The sequence below is a fragment of the Dipodomys merriami genome, unplaced genomic scaffold (genome assembly GCF_024711535.1).
Source record: "Dipodomys merriami isolate MVZ:Mamm:240054 unplaced genomic scaffold, mDipMer1.0.p SCAF_4, whole genome shotgun sequence".
NCBI classification, from domain to species: Eukaryota; Metazoa; Chordata; class Mammalia; order Rodentia; family Heteromyidae; genus Dipodomys; species Dipodomys merriami.
In genome coordinates, this window is record NW_027205603.1 from 57,338,405 (window position 1) to 57,362,296 (window position 23,892).

Below are 23,892 nucleotides of genomic sequence, written 5' to 3' on the forward strand. Positions count from 1 at the left end.
AAGAGATTAAGACCTAGAATTAACTTAATTGTCAAAATTATCGAAGGAAAGAATAATTAGATAATCTATCAAACAGAGTAGTCACCAATTAACTTCAAATCCTTAAACTTCTAACTGCTCACAAGGAACGCAGAAAGGAAGATGAAAATGGAGATATGAAAAATAGAACTTGGAGGGAGAATGAAAAACATACATAGAAGGTAGACAGGAAAGACAATTACTCATTCAACATTTTCTTGAATGGAAAAATAATTCAGTGTGATTGATGGAATTGCCCTAAAAGAAGAAGGAAAAAATGCATCCTATTGAAGTAATGTCTCTTAGTGTTCATTTCATTAACTTAAATGTGGCATTTTCCCTTGTGTGCATTACGTGAAGAACCTGTAAAATTAATGAAGTCTGGAAAGGAAGTGTAGGCTTGAAGAGTTCTCTATAATGATAGAAAGGTTGAGGAAACCAGCAGTCTGAAGCAGACAGCAAACCATGGAGAGAAAAGTAGATTAATCACACAGATTTCAAATTTCAGTACTATAGATAGATACATATAAAAGTATCTATGTGTACATGTATATATGTATATATTATATGATATATAATAATACATATTAGATATAACATATATTATATAAATAATATATATAACATATTATATGTTATATAATAATATAATATCCATATATCCATATGTACATATGAGCATATACATATGTACATATGGGTATATGGATATTATATATACAGACACATATACATGTATGTATGTGCATATGTATATATGTATATATGCATATAATATGTGTAGTACTGAGGTATATATACTATATACGTATTATATGTACATACATATATAAATTTTTATATATATTATATGTTGTGCATATATACATACATGAATATGTGAATACATATGAATGTATTTATAAATATATATGAATCCCACAAAGCATCTATTGTCATTCAGAGAGATGATAAATATGTACCACATGATACAGAAATACCATAAAAGACAGAGAGTATATTTAATTGGATAGCTGGGAGGAAAGGGTACTAGATTATGACACAGAAAATCTGGGGATTTGATATTTTGTCTCTACTGTACAAATATCCTTATTTCCAAAGAAATTATGAACTCACTTGATTTTTATTCTTAATTCCTGGCAAATAGCTCCTAAAGTTCAAAATTCCTTGAGTCCCAGAGATAAAGAAATATATCAATCACCATATGTATGTAGACATTTGTATTTATTTTTATTTGAATCTATAGGTTTTTCATTAAACTGAATCTTAAATATAAAATCACTCTTTAGCCTTATTTTAACTGTATTAACTGATAAATGAAATAAAAAGAATTTCATTTGCATATCAGAAATGTAGATATATGAAAAGTCTACAATGTTTCCACCCCCTCCTTCAGTTCAGATATAGAATCTAGAGTACCTAAATACTTGCTATTAGAACATGAGAAAACTGAAAAAAAAATTTTATCATGGCTCCACACAATGACTTTCTTCCTCCTCTTTCCTAATTCACATTTTGCTTCTTTAACATAATTTGATGCCTATGTGCTTTTTTCTAATAACTTCAGAATATGTAAAACAAAGAAACATTTTCCCCTTATATCCATCTCAATCACTTGAATGAGTTTTGATTTTTTAAAAACTTTTTAACAAAAGGCGAGAAAAAAGCGAGATCTCATTTTTTACTCCGCTTTCTATCTCTCTTTCTCTCTAATTCTCTCATACAATTTTCTGGAATATTTATACTTCTTGTTTATACATTCTGCTTTGTGATAAAGATTGAAATGTCTAAAGAAAACTGGCATTTGAAACAAGTTCATACAAGTGAAATTTTGAAATATTAGCTGTTAGAAAACTCAAGTATTTATGAGGCATGCCAGACTCATTCATAAAAATTTTTCATTACATAAAAGGAGAGGTAGAAAGATGTTCTAACCCCACCATTTTCCCACTCTCAAAAGAAACCATTTTATTTCTTTGAGTTATTTTCATCTTTGAAAAAGGTATAGATATTTCTAGTCATACAAAGTCTTCTAAATTAGCAAATTTTTCTAGTGCATTCTGTATATTTACAACACCATATGCATGAATTTACTGAGACAATTCTTAGACCTACCCCTTTTATTGAACCTACTTGTAGTGAAACAATTTTACATGATACCACATTATTGATTAAACTAGTTTCATTAAACAAATGACAATTTAAAAGATTACCAGCATGCTTCATGCTTTTTAAAAAAAATTTACTTTTTATGTGTACTTTCTCTGCCATGATGGCCAGAACTGAAAACGTGAATCAAAACAAATTTTTCCTTTTTAAACTTTATATTAAGCATTCTGTCACAGCAATTAAAAAGTTAGCAAAGGATTCATATGATCAATAGCCTCACCAGAAACCCATAATTGAGGTCCAGCTCGCCAACATAGGGAGATGGCATATATGTCTAGGATATTCCAAGCAAAGGATCACAATAGCTCAATAGCCATGTATATATGACTATATCAAATGATGCCAATCCAAATGAACTGCGTGATAATGGAAACAAGAGGTAGTGGTGTTGTTTTTAACATATTGTGTGAAGTTATTTATTTTTTTCTTTCATCGCCCCCTTTGGTTTATCACCTGTCATCACTGTCTTTAATCCTTAGTTCTGTAACTGTAACCCCTCTGTACATCACCTTTACAAAAAATTAAATTAAATTAATATAATTTTTCCAAGTCTTTCCATTTCCTAACAAATTGACTCAAATGGGTTTTCTTTCTTGCTGTTGTTTCTAACATATTTATAAGATGATTTCTTTGTTGCTTTGTATGTCCCTCCCCAATGGTATAACCCCTGTTTTCACTGTATTTGATGTTGGTATAATTTGTGGAGGGAAGGGCAAAAACAAATTGTTTAAATAGGGATACAGGTGGACCCATTGCAAATGAGATGGTATGTCAAAAAATGAACTTTACAACTTTGGTGGGGGAGGGGAGGTGCACAAGGGCAGGGGGCTGGAGGGGAAATGGAAGGATGGGAGGGCAGAGAAGGTAAGGGGAAACAAAGGAGGAGGCAACAATGCTTGATAAGAAATTTACTCATTACCTTGCTCATGTAACTGTAACCCCTCTGTATGATATTTTCACAATAAAAAACAATAATAAAAAGAAAAAGAAGAGGAGGAGTGGAAGAAGGATGAGCAGAATAAGTAAGAGTCGTCTGCTGCATAACCAGTCTTCTCACATTAAAACCAAGAGGTATGGGAAATGACAAGAAACAAAAGAGATAGGAAGAAAAGTCACTAAAGAAAAAGGAAAGGGGAAAAGACTTCCCAGTGGGATTAGAAGCTGTGATTCAGATTGAACATGAGAGGTCTTGAGCAGCAGGGAAGAAGCAATGAGATCAAAGAGAAAGAGAAGTGGAGGGTAGCTGGAGAGTCATATAGTATCTGTCTTTTGAGGACATTAGCCATGGGGCAGCTTCTTCAGTTCTGGAATGGCAACCGTTGTCAAAAAAACAATTTGAGCTCAAAACTCCCCAGGGAAGAGAGTACAATGTTAAGTCACAGAAACAGCTTGTCAATTCTTTATGCTTCCGCAGTTATACAGCACATTTTAACAAAAACAGTGTCTGGTAAATTTTTTATGATTTTTCTTCTATCCCCTTTTCCAGTACAACCTTATTTTACAACACTACAAATTCTGATTGTTTTTATTTTCTGAATTAACATTACTAAAGTATGCCATTAGTGTGTGTGTGTGTGTGTGTGTGTGTGTGTGTGTGTGTGTGTGTGTGTGCGCCCACACATACATGCTGATACTGGATAGTGTGTGTGTGTGTGTGTGTGTGTGTGTGTGTGTGTGTGTGCCCACACATACATGCTGATACTGGAGCTTAAACTCAAGGCCTGAGTGCTGTCCCTTAGATTTTTGCCCAAGGTTGGCACTCTACTACTTGATCCACAGCTCTACTTCTGGCTTTTTGGTTGTTAAGTGAAGATAAGAATCTCAGACTTTTCTTCCTGAGATGGCTTTGAACCACAAACTCTATATCTCAGCCTCCTGAGTAGCTAGGATCACAGCTAAGAATATCTTTAAGTGGCAGGCTCTCTATATAATGTTTATGCCTGGAGTAAGATTAAAGAAGACATTTGTAAAATTATTCCTGGAATCTGTTCAAAATCAGAGCCCAGGAGAAAACTGGGCTTAACATTGTTGTTTGAATCTTCAACAGGATGCCTTTTTGTGAATATTTGAAGAAGGTGGGGAAGAATTTCTCACATGCCATGAAAGAGTTAGTGCAAGTGAGCAGGAATAGTACAGCCTGACAGATGGTGCTTGTGCTTCATGATGCTGGGGCCAACAGCTTCCCACCAAACTTGGGTCAGGAAAAAAAAGAGAGAAGTCAATAGATCAAGAAAATGTGATGTGATGTGTGTGTGCATGCGTGCATGTGTGTTTGTGTGTGTGTGTGTGTGTGTGTGTACAATGGAATTCTGTGCTTCCATCAGGAAGAATAACATCGCCCTATTTGTAAGGAAATGGCAAGACTTGGGGAAAAAATCATATCTAAAGAAACATAGATCCCTGGTTTTCCTCACTTGTAACAATTAGTATATGTCTGGGATATTCCTAGCAGATGAGAAGAATAGCTCATAGCTATGAACATATGACCATATAAGATGATGCTAAGCGAAATGAACTCCAAGACATGGACACAAGAGGTTTTACTTTGTTGTTGTTGTTTTTAATGTACTACATGATTTCTTGTTTCTTTTGTGCTTTTTTTCCTATGGTTTATTCCTTGTTGCCATTGTATTTGATTTTGGCACCCTGACAGTGTGTATATGTTTATCTGAATTAGGGAAGGGGAACAACAAAATAGTGAGACAAAGGACAAAGGGTGAACAAATGCAACAGTGACACTCACAAGACAATATGTTGGAAATGAACTGTACAACTCGGGTGTGGGGGGCTTTGTATGGGAAGGAAAGTGGGATAAAAATGAGGGAGGGGAATAACAAGTTCTGGAAAAAATGTACTATCTTACTTATGTAACTCTAACCCCTCTGTACCTCACCTTGACACTAAAATTAAAATTTTAAAAAAGAAGCTGAGCTCAGCTGCACCTGTTGAAGTGTCCATTATGTCAGTCAAATCACTCCTGTGATTATCAGCAACATGATATGTTCCAGAAAAATCCTACTGAGGAGACCCTGGTGGAGAATCTGGACATACTGTCTGAGTTTTAGCGTGTTCTCTATACAACCTTTATGTTCACAAGTATTTGAAAGCACTGGTGTAAATACTGGGAGGATATTCAAGTGAAGAAACCCAAAAGTGGAATTCACAAACTAGACTTGAGTTTGAGAAAGAAGATAGAACTAAGGATCAAAGGAGTAAGAGTTGTATCACCAGTTGGTAACAAGTGATGAAGATAATAAGCTTTGAGGGAAAAATACAGAGGACTTCAACATGAGTCCAGGGGAGAATTCTCACAAAAGCCTGGCTTATCCATTAGGCCTCAAACGTGGCTTAGAGAGAGCAGGGACAAATGTTCAATTGTCACTTTGAGATTGACCTTTTGAGTAAGCAGATCTTGTCCCCTGCTGAATCTAATTAAGCCCAACAGAGGAGTAACAGAGTCTATTATTGTGTGTATAATTACTGAGTTTAGTGCTATTAACAGAGAATGTATAATTATAATCAATTTAAGGCACCACGTACAGTGCTGCTAGTACTCTTTTCAGATGGTTTCATTGCTAGGAAATGCTGTATTTGCTTTGAGAGATAGTGTGGCAAGATCATGTGGAGAGATGGGAGCTGATAACGAAAATCACCTTTGTGAGTTGTGAAAGAAGAGATTCCTGACCCCTACCTTGAAGTTCTGAAGCAAAATCTCTTATGAGTTTAGCCTAAAAATTTGTTGGTTTTATTTTTTGAAAATACTCCAGGTGGTGCCTTTGCTCAGCCAGATTTAGAAAAATCTAAAGTAGAAAAACTGGTTCAAATATCATCCAATTAGATTTCTCCTAAAAGAAAAAAGTCAAGCTCTGAGGGAAAAAAATGTCTCCCCTTCTTCTACGTTATACTTGTCTTTCAGGTCCCTCTTGTCCCACAGTGTCTGCTATGGCCTCTTTCTTCCAATTGCTTTCTCACTCTCAGCCAGTTGGTTCCATTCTGTAACTATGACTGGCTTTCTTTGTTCATTTGAACACATCTCCCTCTGTATACTTAGTCGTGTCTGTTTCTTGCTGGCATGCTCATTCCTTGGTCATAATCAGGCTCCTGCATCATTTCCAAGTCTTCAAAACTCAGTAAAAGAGTGAAAGAGTTGTGTCAAAATGACCAAAGTCAGTAGACATGAACTTTAGTAGTTTTCCCCAAGGGGTTAGTGTGTCTTTCTCAACTTCCTGATTGTTTCCTGACCATCTTGTGTGTATGCTCTATTGCAGTTTCTTTTTCTCCATTCATGTCTTAAATGATGGATTCAGTCCCAAATATGACTGACTGCCTGGTTCAATTCTTGGACATCAGTGACTGGCAATGGGAGGGTTTACTATGCTCACCTCGTTAAGTCTGAAGACATGATGATTTGCACGAAGAGTCCTAATGAAGATTCTAACATGCTCATGTCTTTTGCTTTATGCAGTTGACCGCTCCTGCTCCTTTTATTTACTTACTTTTTGACTGAATTACCCATCTGCTATGGACTCCACATTTCTGCTGTGGAGTCCAAGTTCCTGTATAAACAGATAAAAGCTCTCTCAAGTCAAATGTACCTAAGTTTGGATCTAAGCACCACTACTCAATAAATGGGTGGCATCAAACAAATAACTTAAAATTGCCTACAGCCCACAATGAAGAAAATCAGCCTTTGTAGGAAGTGAAGCATGGCATGCAAATTTTTTAAAACTATACCTGTGCATGCTGATTATTCCATACTTGTCATCTGCTATTTAACAATGAATTGCATTCTTTTTTATTTCTTTCCCCATAATTGATGCTGTAGGATATCAAGTGTTTATTTTTGAATTCCCAAAATTGAATTGATTTAAATGAAGAGCAATGACTTTCCAACATTCAAACTTCTTTATTTCATGGAGTGTTCAAAGGATAGCGAAGTGACACAACCCAAAAACTGATGTTCTTTTGTCTATATGCCAATCCATAGGAACTATGCCTATACTAGTGTCCCAGCACTGCTGTAACAAAAAGTGCCACAGACTAGCTAGCTTATACAACAGAAATTCATGCCAGTTCTGAAAGCACAAAGTTCATCATAAAGGTGTCATCAGGAGCATGTTCCCTCTAAAGTGTTTAAAGAAGAATCTTCCTATACCTTTTTTCCAGCTTCTACTGCTGAATCTTTCTGCTTCTTAGCTTGTGGGAGCATAATTCTGCTCTCTGCCTCTGTCTTCACATGTCTTTCTTATGTGTATCTGTGTCTTTCATCCAAATATCCCTCTCTTGTATATAGAGTAAGTCACTGAATTAGGGCATACACTAATTAAGCACAACTCAATTATGCCTATAATGATCTTATTCCAAAGAAGATCACACCCATACATAGCTAACCAGTCTAGAATTTGAACAATGTTTTTGTCGGTCATGGGGGCTGAACTCTAGGCCTGGGCGCTGTCCCTCAGCTCTTCAGGTCAAGGCTAGCACTCTACCACTTGAGCTATAGTGCCACTTGAGGCATTTTTCTGCTTATTTGGTGCTGAGGAATTGAACTCAGGGCCTCATGCATACAAGGCAAGCACTCTACCACTGAGCCAACTTCCCATCCCAAATTTGAACAAATTGTTGAGAAGCCACAGTTCCATCCACTATAATGCATATAAAAATGTCTATGAATATGTCCTTGAATGAATAAGTGAATACATTTAGCTTAAGAAAAAATGTGCTTCCTATTCCATTTTGTCTCTCATAAATTAGGCATTGTGTTTATGTATGGAAAATAGTCTGACCTTAATTGGCTTCAGTATTAGACATCTTGCTTGTGAGACTGTCCATAAATTGGATTTTTCTCCTGCAGGTACCCCAGGTACTCAACCTAAAAGTGTGTGAAGATCACTGTCCATATGGACATATAGAGTATGGAATGTCCATAGTCAATACTTCAAGCCAATAGGATGACACATGGTACTTGGTATAAGTCCATGTAGACAACATCTCTATAAACTTGTTCCATTTAGTCTGTGAATGGCACATCATGAATTTCAGAAATAATGATGGGCTTTGCAGAAAGGAGGCAAAGAGCTGTTGCCAGGGTTTACTCATATTCCAGGATCCAATCTCAAGTCACAATATTTTGACAGCCTGGCCTATGCATCATCTTGTATCTGACAACTGAACATTGGCCTTGATCACAAGAACCAAGCTCCACTTTTGTGCTGGTTCTGTTGTTTTTTTTTTTCTACTCGTCACCTGGTCTAAGCCTTCTTTGATAACCTGTGTGGTATCCTTATCTCTTGAGATACAATGCCCATGTTTATTTCCCCAGATTCCTCTAGGTCAAATATGCTCAATCATTATTGCTTTTACTTTATAAAAGTAATGTTGTGATCTCATTAAGGACCACTTGAGCAGAGTATCCCTCGGCAAATGTGCTGAGCTAGTTATGATGCACCAAACAAGACAGCCTTAATGAAAGTCAACAGAAGTAGAAAATGAACCAAATACCTGACTTTGCAAATACTTTTGAGCATCATTGAACTCCACGAACCATATTTGTAATTGGACATAGAAGAATTTGAATAGAAGTAGAGAGATAAGAATAGATTGCAGAAAAAGTTGAGCTCAGGATTGGAGGTGCTCCTGCTTTAGGCAGAAACCAGAGATGCCAATTAAGCTAAATTGAGCCAAGAGAATTTAATCTAGGGGAATTTGAGGACATAGACAGTAGTCAAAGGGATTTTTTGTTTTTATCGGTCGTTGGGGGCCTGAACTCTGGGCCTAGGCACTGTCCCTCAGCTCTTCGACTCAAGGCTAGCACTCTACCACTTGAAAAAGCCATTTCTGGCTTTTTCTGTTTCTGTGGTGTTGAGGAATCAAACCCAGGGCCTCATGCATGCAAAGCAAGCACTCTACCACTGAACCACCTTCCCAGCAAATATTATTCAGATATTCTCACAGACAGTGATCAATTGCTGTATTCATAGAGACCTGAGCTTGCAGCTAATTAAGGATTAGGGCCTAGCATGAACACAGAAATCACTTCTAGAGGGATGGTACAACATGGTAGTCACATCCCTCCTCTCTCTTTTCTTCCCCTCTCCTCCTCACTTTCCATATCCATCTTTCCTTCCCTTCTCCCATTCCCCTGTCTGTCCTTAATAAGATGGCATTGGATAGTATTGGAAATACATCTCAGTATAAAATCAGTTTTACTAGAATTCATTCATATGAACCTACTATAAAAAAGAACCATGGCTTCTTTCCAACTACTAGCAACATAGCATACACAGAAAATGCTAAATAAAGGCATGCTTCAGGCCACAAACACTATAGCATTGGCAAACATAATCTTTTATTAAGGAACAAGCAGAGTTACTGTCTAGCAAATCATTCTGAACTGCTATGATTTATGCTCTATTCCAGCTAATTTAATTTTTAATAGTGGATTGGTGCTGTTAATTCCCTTAGGAATTCAAAATGGAACATTATGAAAATGTGAACCATCCTGGGGAAAATAAATGCATAAACAAAGTGACTCTTAATGTACTGTCCAAGTCTGAAGTTCTACAAAACTCTAAGATGTAGGAAAAAAAACTAAGATTTTTTTTAAAAAACATCTATTTTAACAGTTGCAGTGCTATTACTAGTAAAATTGAAGCAATCCTGACATTTTACAGTTAGTTTTACCTCAGAATCTTCCACATATATCTATTGTTTTCTTCCCCAGTCCCTGTCATCAAAAAACTCTACTAGGAAAAGCTATGAAATTGGCAATTCAAATACCGATATATAGTTTTATTTGTTCATAAATAATGCAAATAAATCAGTGTGAATAATTTTGTATTATAAAGTTACACAAAAAGCAATTCAAAGGGTTGAAAAATATCTTCAAATACCTCTTGTCACCCAACAGCTTTTATACAGTCTCTGAGGGTTGTACACCCTGCTCAGAACTGTCTAGGCTGTCGTAAAATCTTGCAAAGTGGGTTCCTGGCCTCATTTTCACCCAGCCTTTGCCCAACCTCAATGCATCTCCATCTGTCAGTGACTTATATATGTATTTGTAACTATTTGTAAACCTAGTCATGTTCCTTATCTTAGTAAAATTCTTTTGTGGTTCTGTATTTGTAAAAGGTAAGGGAGAAACTCCTTGGGTTTTGTCTTTTTGTTTTTTGGGTTTTGGGGGGTTTTTTTGTTTTATTTTATTTTATTTTATTTGGTCATGGGGTTTGAACTCTGGGTCTGGGCACTGTTCTTCCACTCTTCAGCTCAAGGCAAGCACTCTACCACTTGAGCCACAGCACCACTTTGGGTTTTCTGAGTGGTTTATTGGAGATAAGAGTCTCACGGACTTTCCTGCCCGGGCTGGCTTTGAACTGAGATACTCAGATCTCAGCCTCCTGAGTAGCTGGGATTACAGGCGTGAGCCACCAGCACCCAGCTACTTCTTGTTTTTTGTTTTTTTTAAATAATGTCTTTCAGGTTTTAGTACCATTTCCTCATTAATGATCTGTATTTGAGACATAGGAAGTACTCAGTTTTCTGAAACTGAATGAAATATTCTGTCCATTTCATTCATTATCATAGCATTTCTTCTAACTACAGTATTTTTCCTTTGTCATCTTTTCTACTCATATGTAATCCTTGAGATTTCACTCAAATATCTCATCCTCTATAATATATTTCTTGAGGTCTTTTTCTGATTTTCCAGGTCCTTCCATGTCCATGTTTACTTCACTTATTTACCAGATGAGTCTGTCTCTAAATTGAGCTCCCAAAGACTACAAATCTGATCAATTCATTTTTGTATTTACTACATTTTCATATATCAATGGCACTTACAACAAGGCTTACCACCTAACAATAAATGTCCTTGGAATAAATGAATAAGTAGAATTCACATTAACAATACTGGGAAAGACTTGCATATTCTATTTGGTAGTAAATGCAACTTTGCAAGAAGATTCTGATGTATCACTTATCCAAGAGTATATATTCCATGTCATAGGACAAAATCTTGATTTTAAAATTACTAAGTGTGATAAAGTGGATAAAAATCTCCAATGTTTGTAATGTACATTACAAAGCCCCAAAGTGTACATTCTTCACCATTATGCACTTTTTCCTTGACATGTTGTGGGAAAAAGTACAAATTCTAGAAATTATTTCCTCAGATAGAATATAGTCATTGCTAATAACCTATGTTTAAACAATGTAGAATTTATAAAAGAAATAAAGTCTTGTGAAAAATATTTCTAAAGTAATAATGCCTCTTTTTTCATCTTTTCAGCAATCTTGACACAGAGGAACTATGTGGTAAGTTTCTCCAAATGCACACATAATATTAAATGTATATATGTGAAAATGAACTAGGTATATTGAGAAGATGTATGGGGTTAGGAGAGATAGAGGAGAATGATGACAGGGGTCACATTGATCAAGATGTATTGTACTCATAAACCGTGATGCTGAATTGAAACCCCTTTGTACCACTAATTTATGATAATTAAAAAATAAATAATAAAAAAGGGAAAAGGACCAGTCAAACCCACTACTTATTTTAGAAAGAAAATAACTTTGTCTGACATGTTTCTACACACTTTGGAATTAATAGAATAAATCAAGGATCCCAGATATATACATAGAGATAGATATAGATATGTAGATACCGATATATAGTTATCTCTATCTATCTATCTGTCTATCTATCTATCTATCTATCTATCTATCTATCTATCTATCTATGGGATTAACCTTTATTCATGAATTTTATTCATGAATAAAATTTCACTGCCAAAACACTTTGCTCATGGAAGGAAAATAACTGTATGGTAATTGGTGCATTAATTTCACAAGAGCTAATTCTCCCCTAGTTTGAATATATTTTTAAACTGGTGTTTAATGCAACTTCATTATTCTCTTCACAATACACTGTACAGAGCTTTTTGTTACTGTTTCGCAAAGCTGTACCCTTGAAATGTAAAAATATCTTTGTCCCATACCTGCCTAAACCCATTCTAGAGTTTTAAATGTCACTTAGAAAACAAGTGATTCAAACAGAGAGAGATAAATCTTTACAAATGCCTGGTTTAATGGCCTCTCCAATTACTTTTTTTCATCTTTGTGGTTGGGAGCAAAAGTCAAAGATTAGAAATGCAGAAAAGTAAATACACTGAAATGCATTCTTTGTTATGAAAATTTATGGAGCATTATAATGTTATTCAATTTGAAGCAGCCATATTTTTCTGAATATTGGAAGGTTTTAAGTTTTTTATTTTAAGATAAATGCATGTGATAATAACCTTTATTCAAGCTTGATATTATTGTCTAAGTGGCTTGCAACATTTTTCTGGTTAGAGGTAAATTTCTCTAGAATGCTTAGCAAAAATCATGAGTATTTTCTGAATACCTTATAATTTTTACATTAGAGTTTATAATAACATAAAGAGGATATTCTATAATAATTAACAGAAGTCATTTTTATTTCAACAAAGTATAAAAGAGCAGCCATGCCAAGAAAAAGTGTCAGGACACAGGATCATAAGGCAATAATCAAACAATAAAAGTATCATAACTATTAACCATGAGCAATTACTATGTACCAATTTGCAAAAATGCAGTCATTTACTATACCAAAGTCTGAATTAGCCTTTTTATTTTTTAATTTATTTATTGTTATTGTAAAGGTGATATACAGAGTTATGGTTACATAAGTTAGATAAAGAGTACATTTCTTACAAAAGGGTCTGTATTAGACATTATGTTGAAAATAAACTTTACAATTTCAGGGGAGAGGGAGGAGTTGGAGAGGTGGGGAGGGAAAGGACAGTAGGGGAAAAACATTGCTCATTATCCTACTCATGTAACTGTAACCCCTCAACACAGTATTTTTACAACAAATATATATATATATATATATATATATATATATATATGAAAAAGAGTACATTTCTTTTCTTTTTCTTTTTTTTTTTTTTGGCTGGTCATGGGTGGGGTTTGAACTCTGGGCCTGAGCGCTGTCCCTCAGCTCTTCAGCTCAAGGCTAGCGCTCTACCGCTTGAGCTACAGCGCACTTCCAGTTTTCTGGTGGTTTATTGGAGATAAGAGTCTCACGGACTTTCCTGCCCAGACTGGCTTTGAACCGCAATCCTCAGATCTCAGCCTCCCCAGTACCTAGGATTACAGGCATGAGCCATCAGTACATTTGTTTTTGAAAGAAATTTCCAATGGTCGTAAAAATCTCCATACTTCCTGTCTCCACCTGGTGTCCATCCCAGATCAGGAAAAAATGGGTTATTTTGTGATTATGTAGAATCAAGGCACTTGGGTAAAAGCAGATTAAGGTTTTGCTGGTTATGAGATATTAGCAGGGGAAATCCTGACATACTGTCACACATAGCCATCCATACACAGCAATTGCCATGCTATATAGACAAAAAAATCCATATGGACCACGACATCAGACCTGATGATGAATGGCAGTCCCCATAAAGGTCAAATGTAGTTCAATCACATTCATGTGTAGCCTACCTCTTCTAGTGAAGGATTAAGGCAACACGGTAAATTCTTGAAAGATAGATATTTGCCAAAGTTAGGCCAAAGTAATCATTTCCTCAAGTCATTCGGATAATTCTTCAAGGTTTCACTACATTTTGTCTGGCTAGGCACAGCTGAGGAAAAACTAATGTCATGAAAGACTTTTAAAATTTAGAAAAATGTAGGTACTCTCTTATTTTCTATGTTGCCTATCTGTTACCATTAAGGAATATTGTTTTAATTTCTGTCTGCCCTTAAAACTACTTCAAATTTTAAAGTATGATAATGTATCTTAATCTTCCACAGTCTTGATCCTTTCTCCTATAATAAAAGAACTTGATTAGGAATCTACCCTGTATTTATTGAAAGAGCTTTACTGATTTTTTTTCACCCATAGTTTTAGCTAGGGAAGTAGGAAATGGGGGCTTGAATTCAATCAAATCACTGTATATTTTATAAATCTGGGAATTGTATTCCCAATTATGTTGTAATCCTCATCCTCTCTGTTCAAAAATATGCATTTAATTTACAGAGTGTGGTTTCACTTCTTATTATTTTATGAATATAAAATAAATATTTAAGTTGGATTCTAATCAGAGCCAAATGCTTCAGTGTTCGCAAAGGAATATGTAGATTTCCCCCTTGTGAGTGAGGAACGTACAGCTTGATTAGCACAGAGAAGAGATTTCCTGTGCTTTCTCCAGAAAGCTAGTTACGAATTCCAGATGTCTAAAACTTTTTATTCTGCTTTTTCTTAATTTGTCGGCTTACTCAATTATGGACCTAGAATTCAAAATCTATTATTAAAGTGTTAACTTGTGTGTATGTATGCATGTGTATGTAAGCATGCATGCATGAATACGTGTGTGTGTGTGTGTGTGTGTGTGTGTGTGTGTGTGTGTGTGTGTGTGTGTGTGTGTGTGTCCCAGTACTGAGGTGGAACTCAGAGCCTCATACTCTTGCTTCCTATTTCCACTTATGGCTGGCTGATACTCTACCATTTGAGCCAAGCCTCCAGTAGGCATGGCTAAATAGAAATAGGCTTTCATGGACTTTTCTGTCCAGGCTGCCTTCAAACCTCTATCCTCAGTTCTCAGGCTTCTGATCAGAAATTATCACTGGCATGAGTCACCAGTGCAGTGCTTGGCTTAATAATTGTTAAACTATCCTTCTTATTTGAATTATGAAAGTAGTATTTAACTACTACTCAAAAATGTTTAACAACACAGAATTATGTGGCTATATAAATTAAAACCTCAATCTCTTCTTTGCCGAACCTCCTGATTCTAATCTCCATTGACAGTTGCCCAAAGTATCTCTCCAAACATTTTAATACATCTATTGGCATTCACATAAATGTGTGCATAGCATTGTTTGCCAGCACTAGGATGATTCTAGATGATGAATGCAACCATATACCATTCATTTTTTTAAACTGCAGAATACCCTACTTAAACTTTTTTCAACCATGCCCCTTTTGATATATGTTCAATTTGTTTCAAACTCTCCACTGGAACTAATAATATAAATATTCATGTATATATTATCTTTGTGCACTTGTACCAGTAGTTCCTTTTGTTAAGTTCTTCAACGTGTTTCTCAAGTAGAGGGTTTTCTAGCTGCATACATACCAGCATGTTATAGGAATGCCAAGGTTATTCACACTTGAAAAATAATTGTGAAATCTCCTAAATGAAGTATTTGGCTGTAGCATACTATTATCAGTCAGTGAGAAATGAAATGTTATTTAAGAGTTCAAACACAGTTTGAGCATTGAGTCTTTGGGCTTGTATTCTGATTTAAAATGAATCAAGAGCACCATTATTACTTTTCTAATCCTACCCAATTAATGACTGTTTTTCTGTTCATTTATATAAACCTTCACAAATTTTGAATATGGTAGCTAGGTGTTTTGAGGTATTTATAAATGGAAAAAGAATAATTGCGGGATGGGAAGGGGAAACAAAGGAGGAGGCTACAATGCTTGATAAGAAATGTACTCATTATCTTGCCCATGTAATTGTAACTCCTCTGTACAGTATTTTCACAATAAAAAAGAATAATTGCAATGAAAGTAAATGTAACTAGTTTGTTTATTCTGAAAACATTTCTGTTAGTTTTGTGACCAAGGTGATACACGTAACTGTGTAATTATCATCTATTTGGTTGTTTCCTAATAAATATTAAGCTATTTTCAAATATAAAGTCTGTTAAGATTTTTAAAAACAGGGCTGGGAAGGTGGCTCAGTGGTAGAATGCTCACCTTGCATGCTTGAGGTCCTGGGTTCGTATTCCTCAGCACCACATAAGCAGAAAAAAAAGCCGGAAGTGGCGCTGTGGCTCAAGTGGTAGAGTGCTAGCCTTGAGCTGAAGAGCTGAGGGACAGCGCCCAGGACCAGAGTTCAGGCCCCATGACCAGACCCAAAAAAAATATATATTTTTAAAAACAAGGGTATAGGAAACTCTCAGAAACAAACCTATTAGCTTTCCCTATTAGCTATGCTCTGGGCTTTCCTGGCCAAACTGCTTGGTGGCAATAGCTCTCCTGTGGCAACCTGGACAGTACTGAAAATCTAATGTTAGTGACTATGTGCTGGGAAATCCCAAAACTCTATGTCCTCTTCTAGGCTGGCAGTGCTGTGTCTTCCCGGCGCATGCACTTAGGTTATAAGCAGTAAAACACAGAGTGACATAGAACAGCAGCCCCTCAAAATAACCTGTGTTCTACATTCCCAATTGCTCTCTTTATTCTAATAATGGAGGTTTTAACTCTTGCTTAATTCTTTTCTTTCCTGTCTGTTCTACTGCTTTAGAACTCTAACAAGGGGCATGAAGTGCTTTGTGAGACTAGTTCCCAGTATGACATTTGTGGCATCCATGGGTCTTAGATTAGACCTGAAAATTCAGCAACTTGGAATATTGAAGTGTAGAATAAAAACAACAAACCAAATTTTAAAAACAACTGGGCATAGGTGATTCATGTTGGTAATCCTATCATATCCAGGAGCCTGAGAGTCAGAGGATTGTTGTTTGAAGCCAGCTTGAACAGAAAAGTCCAAGAGACTTCACCTCAAAAATCACCACCAAAAAGCAGAGCCACTGGTGTGGCTAAAATAGCAGAGTGCCAACTAAGTAAGCATGAGGCCCTGAGTTTAACCCCAGTTCTGGTTAAAAACAATCCCTGACATTTGTAATGCAACACCACAAATTAAATGTAGTAGACAAGGAAGAAGCTAACCTCTCATTAGTATTCTACTACAGAAGATGTCACATTGAATAAGCATGGAAAGAAAATTTGCTTTCCAACAAATACCTTATTCAATACATTGGTATATAAATTGAATTCTGTACCTTTATTACACCCAGTGTTCCTTACTTTTCAAAGATTTTTTCCACACACTGTCAGGGATTGGTCCTTGTATGTTTCCATATGCACCATGTGACTTTTTCTGAAACTTGGGCAACTCACATATCAATTCTAATAAAAAGTAGCCTTTTCTCCAGGAAGTGATTCTTGCTACCCAAATACTAGAGTTTTAAAAACCTAATATTTGTCCTAAATATTTATTTCTCGCTAATGACATGATGTCAGGACAAAACACATTTCTCCAGTTCCCACTGTCATTGTGTTTCAAAGGAGAGACATGAATAAAAAATTAGTCCAAGTTCAGCCACTTCCAAAGTCACCATTGATCCTTCCTCTGTGCTCGCCACATCTTGGGGTACACTGATGGACTGCTGAAATTCTACACTCCTCTTCTGTTTTTACTCCATAGCTTGGCCTGACTCATCGAATGGCTCCAGACAATTGTCATTGCCCTTGTTTGTCTCTCTTGGTGGCGTCACCTCAACCATCTCCTGTGTGTCCACGGTAACCAAATAAGATTGAGGATGCAGAGCTGTGCCATGGCTTTCTGTTGTCCATTAGAGTCTCTAATTTAATTTGCACATCATAATCTCCTGGGAAACTCATAAAATATAATGACTCCTGGGACACCACCCAAATCACATTCAACAGATGAGACCTCATCAATAATCTAAATTTCCAACAAGTACTCTGGGATATGGTCTAGTGAGTCTACAGGCCCCACTTTGAATGATGAGATACTAGAGGAATTTGATAGCAGATAGTAAAAATCCAAACAAACAAAAATACTGTAGAACAGAAGGTTAAGAGTTAGAATACCAACCAAGAAATGATTCCAGCTTCCTCTCTCACCACTGATATTTACCATCTTCCTTCTTTGCTGCCTTCTAGCCTTAAATGTCTTCCAGTCTTAAATACCTTCCAGTCTTAACAATGCTGACTTACATATACACCTGCAGCAATGACAAGATACTGCCAGTTTCCTTCCAAAACCTTAATCCTATCCAGCTACTAATTCAGCCATCTGTGCTGTCTCCCCATTGGAAGTCTCTCTGACTTATGTAGGTAGATTTGAGCCTTCTTGACCTAGCTTTGGGATTGCAACTTTTACCTGGGTATTGGAGTCCTCTTGAACACTAATCACGTGAATTGCAGTAATTTGCTAAAATGTTTCTCTTTGTTACCAGATGGTAGGGTCCTTAAAAATAGAAGCTCTGTTTTCACCTTCATATTCTAACACCCAGCACATAAAAGACACTAAAGTAACATTTGTTAGGTCTTAGAATAAGTAAACACTCACATGACAAACATAGAGGAGAATTATCTCTTTATCTGTATGTCTGGCCCTTTTATTGAACTTCCTTCTGGCTTGTGTTGGCTACAGGAACACGTCCATTGGTGAGTTAGTTGCATAGGAGCTTGAGGAACACTCAGTTAGTTGCACCACCACAAAATAACTCTCACATACTCAGATTTCTAGATTAAGCTCCTGTGCAGGGCTTGAATTCTGTACTCTTTTTCCTTCTCAGTTATGTTGATTTTGCTACCTAGAATATTGCTTGGCAAATGATAGGGGTTTTTGTTATCTAAATGCATGAAAGGAGGAGGGAAAAATGTAGTCCAAATATGTGTCAACTCTGAGGTCACTAAGCATTTTTTGTTATTATTTTGTTTTGTAGTTTAGGGAATATTTATTTTTATTTATTTATTTATGTGTGCATACATGTGCACACATATGCAGGCTGGTACTGGGGTTCTCATTTGGATTTTCTACTCATAGTTGTACCTACCACTTGAGTCATACCACCAGTCCAGCAATTTGTTAGTTAACTAGAGATAAGAGTTTTTCATATTTGTCTGCCTGAGCAGAGAGAATCAGATCTCAGCTTTTTGAGAAGCTAGGATTAGAGGTGTGAGCACCTGGCACCCAGCTTAGGTATTATTTTTCATGTGCTTAGCAGCCTGTAATTGTATCTGTATGAGCCACATAGTTGGTTCCAAAGTAGAGAGACTAAATTCTTTTTAGATACCTTAATTGAATAAAGCAAATGACTTGATTGTGAAAGAATCATAAACCTTTTTAGGAACAAATTCTCTTTTGTTTTCCCATTACACATTTGTGACTACTTATATATATATAAAACTGTCATATAATTCCTTTTAAGGTCTTGCATATATGGAAATGAAAGTGTCCTTATCCTTACATTTTTCTTTTTTTAATTTAATTTTATTGTCAAAGTCTTACATTTTTCTTTACATTTTTGTTTCAATTCAATATGGTCTTGACCCTAATATGTATGCATTTTCCAACGTGGGAATATTCTACAGCCACACTAATTTTGTACTGGTTTATAAAGAGTGTTGGTCATGCTGGGCATGGTAGAACACATGTAATAGAAGCACTTAGATGTCTGAAATTATGAGCTAGAGGTTATGAGCTACATAGTGAGACCCTGTGTCAAAATTAATTAGTCAATTAATTAAGAATATTGTCCACAGATACCTCATTTATCACAAATAATTGCATACAGTCAGGCATTCTTTTCAGATCTTTCAGAAAGTCAACCTCATAATGGTGAATTAATATGTTCTTTTTCAATGGGTATTAAAGAAATCTTTACTTTGTATATCACATAACACAACTAACTCCTTTATAAAAGAATTTGCATGAGAGATGTGCTACATTGTTTATAGGGGGTTGCATAATCCAGGGTGCATTTTACTTGCTTGCAAAAATATGTTATTTTTAACTATACTTTTTTTTTTTGTCGGTCGTGGGGCTTGAACTCTGGGCCTGGGCGCTGTCCCTCAGCTCTTCAGCTCAAGGCAAGCGCTCTACCACTTGAGCTACAGCGCCACTTCCGGTTTTCTGGTGGTTTATTGGAGATAGGAGTCTCACGGTCTCTCCTGCCCGGGCTGGCTTTGAACTGCGATCCTCAGATCTCAGCCTCCTGAGTAGCTAGGAGTACAGGCGTGAGCCACCAGCGCCCGGCTTTAACTATACATTTTTATTGCTAATCTGTGTTTTTATTTTTCTCAGAGAAGCTTGAACATTGGCTCATAGATCAGATAGTGACACTTTCCATTTGTTATTAATATCAATGTCAAAAGGGGTTTCCATCTGAAATATTAAATTGATGCATTAAGGCAATTTGCATCAAAAATGCTGAAATGTGTCCCAGTGAACTCAAGTGGTTTTCTAGTGATTTTATTACTATTTATCACTTCAATTTAATTTTATAAATGTATATGGCACACTAAAGAGAGATAATAATATACTATAGTTCATCCAGAGATGAGTTCACCCAAACAAAGAGATCTGTTGGATTTCTAGTACTTGAAAATTCTAAGTTTTTTTTTTCAGTATATAAGTATCAGTTTAGATCTCTCATTTTAGAGACATAGAGAGTTCTAGAAGTAAATATAAGGTCATGTGTTTCATTGCTGCTACATTTCACCTGACTAGTTGGAGACTATCTGTGTCAATAGTTTTTCATTATAAATAGCATGCTATGCCTTGTTTAATCTTTGCAACTGAGAAACATGAGAAGAATGACCTTTATTCTTTGGAAAGAATTGAGATTGTGGGCCTAAAACTAGCTCATGGCAGGAGCAGATCCACGATTGGTGCCACAGGAGACCTCACTAGTGCATGTAGCACTATTGATTGTTAATCTTGGGGAGATACTCCATTCCTTGGAAATTTCCTGGGAGAAGCCGTAAAATACAGTTCAAGGTTTCTCTAAAATTGCTATCCTAGTGAGATCTATAATAATATATTTTTGAAAAAGGTATTTTTATTGAAACAGACATCAGTAGATCCAGATTCATTTTTTCCATGTTTTTGTAGGACAGAAGATTTTTTTATGAATGATACCCAATCAGGTTTCTTTTCCTTTCTTTTTCTTTGAATATTTTTATTGTTATTGTAAAGGCAATGTATAGAGCAGTTAGTTATAATTCAGATAAAAAGTACATTTTCTTTTGGAACAAGGTCATTACCCCTTCCCTCACTATCCCAGTTTTTTCCTCTCTTCCTCACCACGTTGTATAGTTCATTTGCAATATAGTGTCTAGTAAGTATCACTCCTGCATTTGTTCACCCTTTGACCCACCATTTCTGTGCCCCCCTAACCTACCCAAAGACCGATAAATAAATGAACAAAAGGAAAAGAAAACAAAAACAGCAACAAAGAAAAAAATCACCTTTTGTTTCCATTACCTAGAGCTCATTTCATTAAATATCATCTTATATTACCAGATGCACATAGGTAATGCACCTTTATATTCCTCTCCTAAGAATATCCTCTTTTGATCTCACTGTGTGTGAATGCCTAGATGGTGAACAAAAAATATACATACTAGGACATGATAAATTATACAAGTCTTTTTCTTTCTTAAGTGAAATGAGTATATCAGCACCTTCATCCCATTTGAAGCCTTCTAGTTTTCATTTATAGCCAACATTTTCTTTATACACTTATGAAGTAAATTATCAGTTGGTTCTTTTGTTTTGTTTTAGTATTACTTACAATCAAATATGAACTTTTTTCAATATTTTTACTTTGCAGAATATTTTTCTCAGCACTTGGGTGAGTACGAGAATGTACTAGCAGCACTTGAAGACTTGAACCTCTCCATCCTGAAGGCAATGGGTAAAACAAAGAAAGTAAGGAAACATACAGGTTTAATTTCTATCAAGTTCTCTTTTTTGAAAGTATAGATTTCTTCTTAGCACTAATGATTTACCCGGATACTAAATGAGATGTTTTATTCACTCACGGTACATTGATTTACACAATGTTCCAACCATGGTGCCTTGTGTTGAAGGTGCAACATACTAACAGGTATTTGAGGAGCTCTCAGTCTGGTGGGAGCCCTACTGAGTGAATGCACATTGCAGTGGACAGACAGAGGCATGGTTGGGGTGCTTTATTCGTGTGGGAGCATATAATACCTGAGATAAAAGAAGTTATGAACACTTTATGCAGGGATCCTATGTCAGGAAGGGCGTGGGATACGTAAGGAAATGAAAATGAACAGAATTAAGTGCAGACAAATTATGTGAGGGAAAACTGTTGAACCAAGGAGCCACACTTTCCGTGATGTTGTTAGCAAAGTGAAGGTTGTAAACCTGAATCCTAAATGCACATGAATCAGCAGATGTTTCACACAGATGTGAAAACTTAGGCAGTCTTTCCAAAGCACCATGTAGAAATTAGTTTGGGACTGGAGTGTGAATGTATGGGGAGAAAATTGAGAAGATGATAAAGGCGTCTAGTTTACTGGTCCGGGTGAGCAATGATGGTAGTAGCTAGAAAGTTTGACAGAAAATATGGACAATAGCAACTGAATTTAGCATGTATTTGATACATTACCAATAGAAGGTGAAGAATTGAATCTGAGAAAAGGACATATCTGGGATGGTTGCTACTGTTTTAGATTGTGTATCTGGGTAGTGACTTCTAGACAGATAATAGAAAACAAAATTTGGGCAGGTCAACTCAGAGTCTGAGATATGTTGAATAGAAACTGCCCAGAGATAATCAAGTAAGCCATCCAATACAGAAATCTGGGTCTCTTGGAGAGACCTAGACTTAGTGATACAAATTTGTGAATCAGATAGTAATTAGACAAATAACTTGAAGGATATCATCTAAAGAGCAATCAACGTAAAGGAAGGAGTAAGACTAACACTGTTCCATAAGAAATTTTAACTTTTGAGTATGAGAGTTGGGAAAAAAAAGACAAAAAGAAAGTGTGAGTGTTGGGAAGAAGGCTGTGAGGAAAGCCAAGAGGGCATATGGTCCAGAAGTTGTAGAGGGGTATATTTTAAAAAGTAGGAAGTACTGTCATGTTAACTGCTGTAGAGATTACAAGATGAGAAATAAATTTTCCATTGTCAACAAACCAAATGACATTAGTATATGAGATGTAAGCATATGTGGACATTTTAGCTAAAGACAACATATTTAGGTACTTAAATACTTGGCTATAACATCTCTAGGGGTAGGAGTAAATGCTAGAGTAAGAATCTTTAAATGGGAAAATTTATGGCAATTCAATGTGGAAACTGCAAAACAAATGGACATGTGGTAACACAGAGAAGACTTCGTACATTGATTGACCTATTTGCCCTGAGTGGGAACACGGAAAACCACAACTTTAGCAATGTATTATCCAGGCAGACAGTAAGACTCCTCTTACAGAATTCCAAACAGTACAAAAGGGGAAAAAAAGTGATAAAACTTGACCTGCCTCTGCTGATACTGACTCCTTCCTAACCCACTGATGGTTAAACATGCAGTCAGCCAAGAAAGGTCAATAGATTGCCTTCAGGAAAAGACAGATCAAAACAAACAAGGAAGAGAAAAGGAGAGGGAGAGAGAGAGACAGACAGACAGAGACAGAGAGACAGACAGAGAGCGAGAGTTGACATACAGGTAGATGGAAACTTCAAAAGTATTATCCTCAACCTCTTTGGAGAATAAGAGAAGATATTGCATCCATATACACAGAATAAGATGGCAAAAGATAGAGAGCTTTTAGAAATTAGAACAAGAGTATAAAAACCCACCCCAATCTAGGAATATAAAGCTTAGAAAGCCTCCCAAATCATACAGTAAACCTAAAGTTGGGGGAGGGGAAGTGGGATCAGAATACAGTTTCTCTGGACTTCTTCAGAAGAATGCAGAAACTGCATAATAACTTTGTCTCTTGGGAATTTCTCTTCAGAAATGATCATTTTATTTTATTTTTGGGGGTCCGGTCGTGGGGCCTGAACTCTGGGCCTGGGCACTGTCCCT

At 36.1% G+C, this 23,892-nt stretch overlaps 1 protein-coding gene across 1 annotated transcript in view; it reads left to right on the forward strand.

The window, feature by feature from the left end:
* Necab1 (N-terminal EF-hand calcium binding protein 1) overlaps positions 1 to 23,892 on the forward strand; it is a 145,196-nt gene that overhangs the window by 56,298 nt on the left and 65,006 nt on the right. The window contains exons 4-5 of the mRNA XM_069991034.1: positions 11,474 to 11,499; positions 21,658 to 21,755. Of these exons, the coding sequence (XP_069847135.1) occupies positions 11,474 to 11,499; positions 21,658 to 21,755 (124 nt within the window). The remainder of the gene's footprint in view (positions 1 to 11,473; positions 11,500 to 21,657; positions 21,756 to 23,892) is intronic.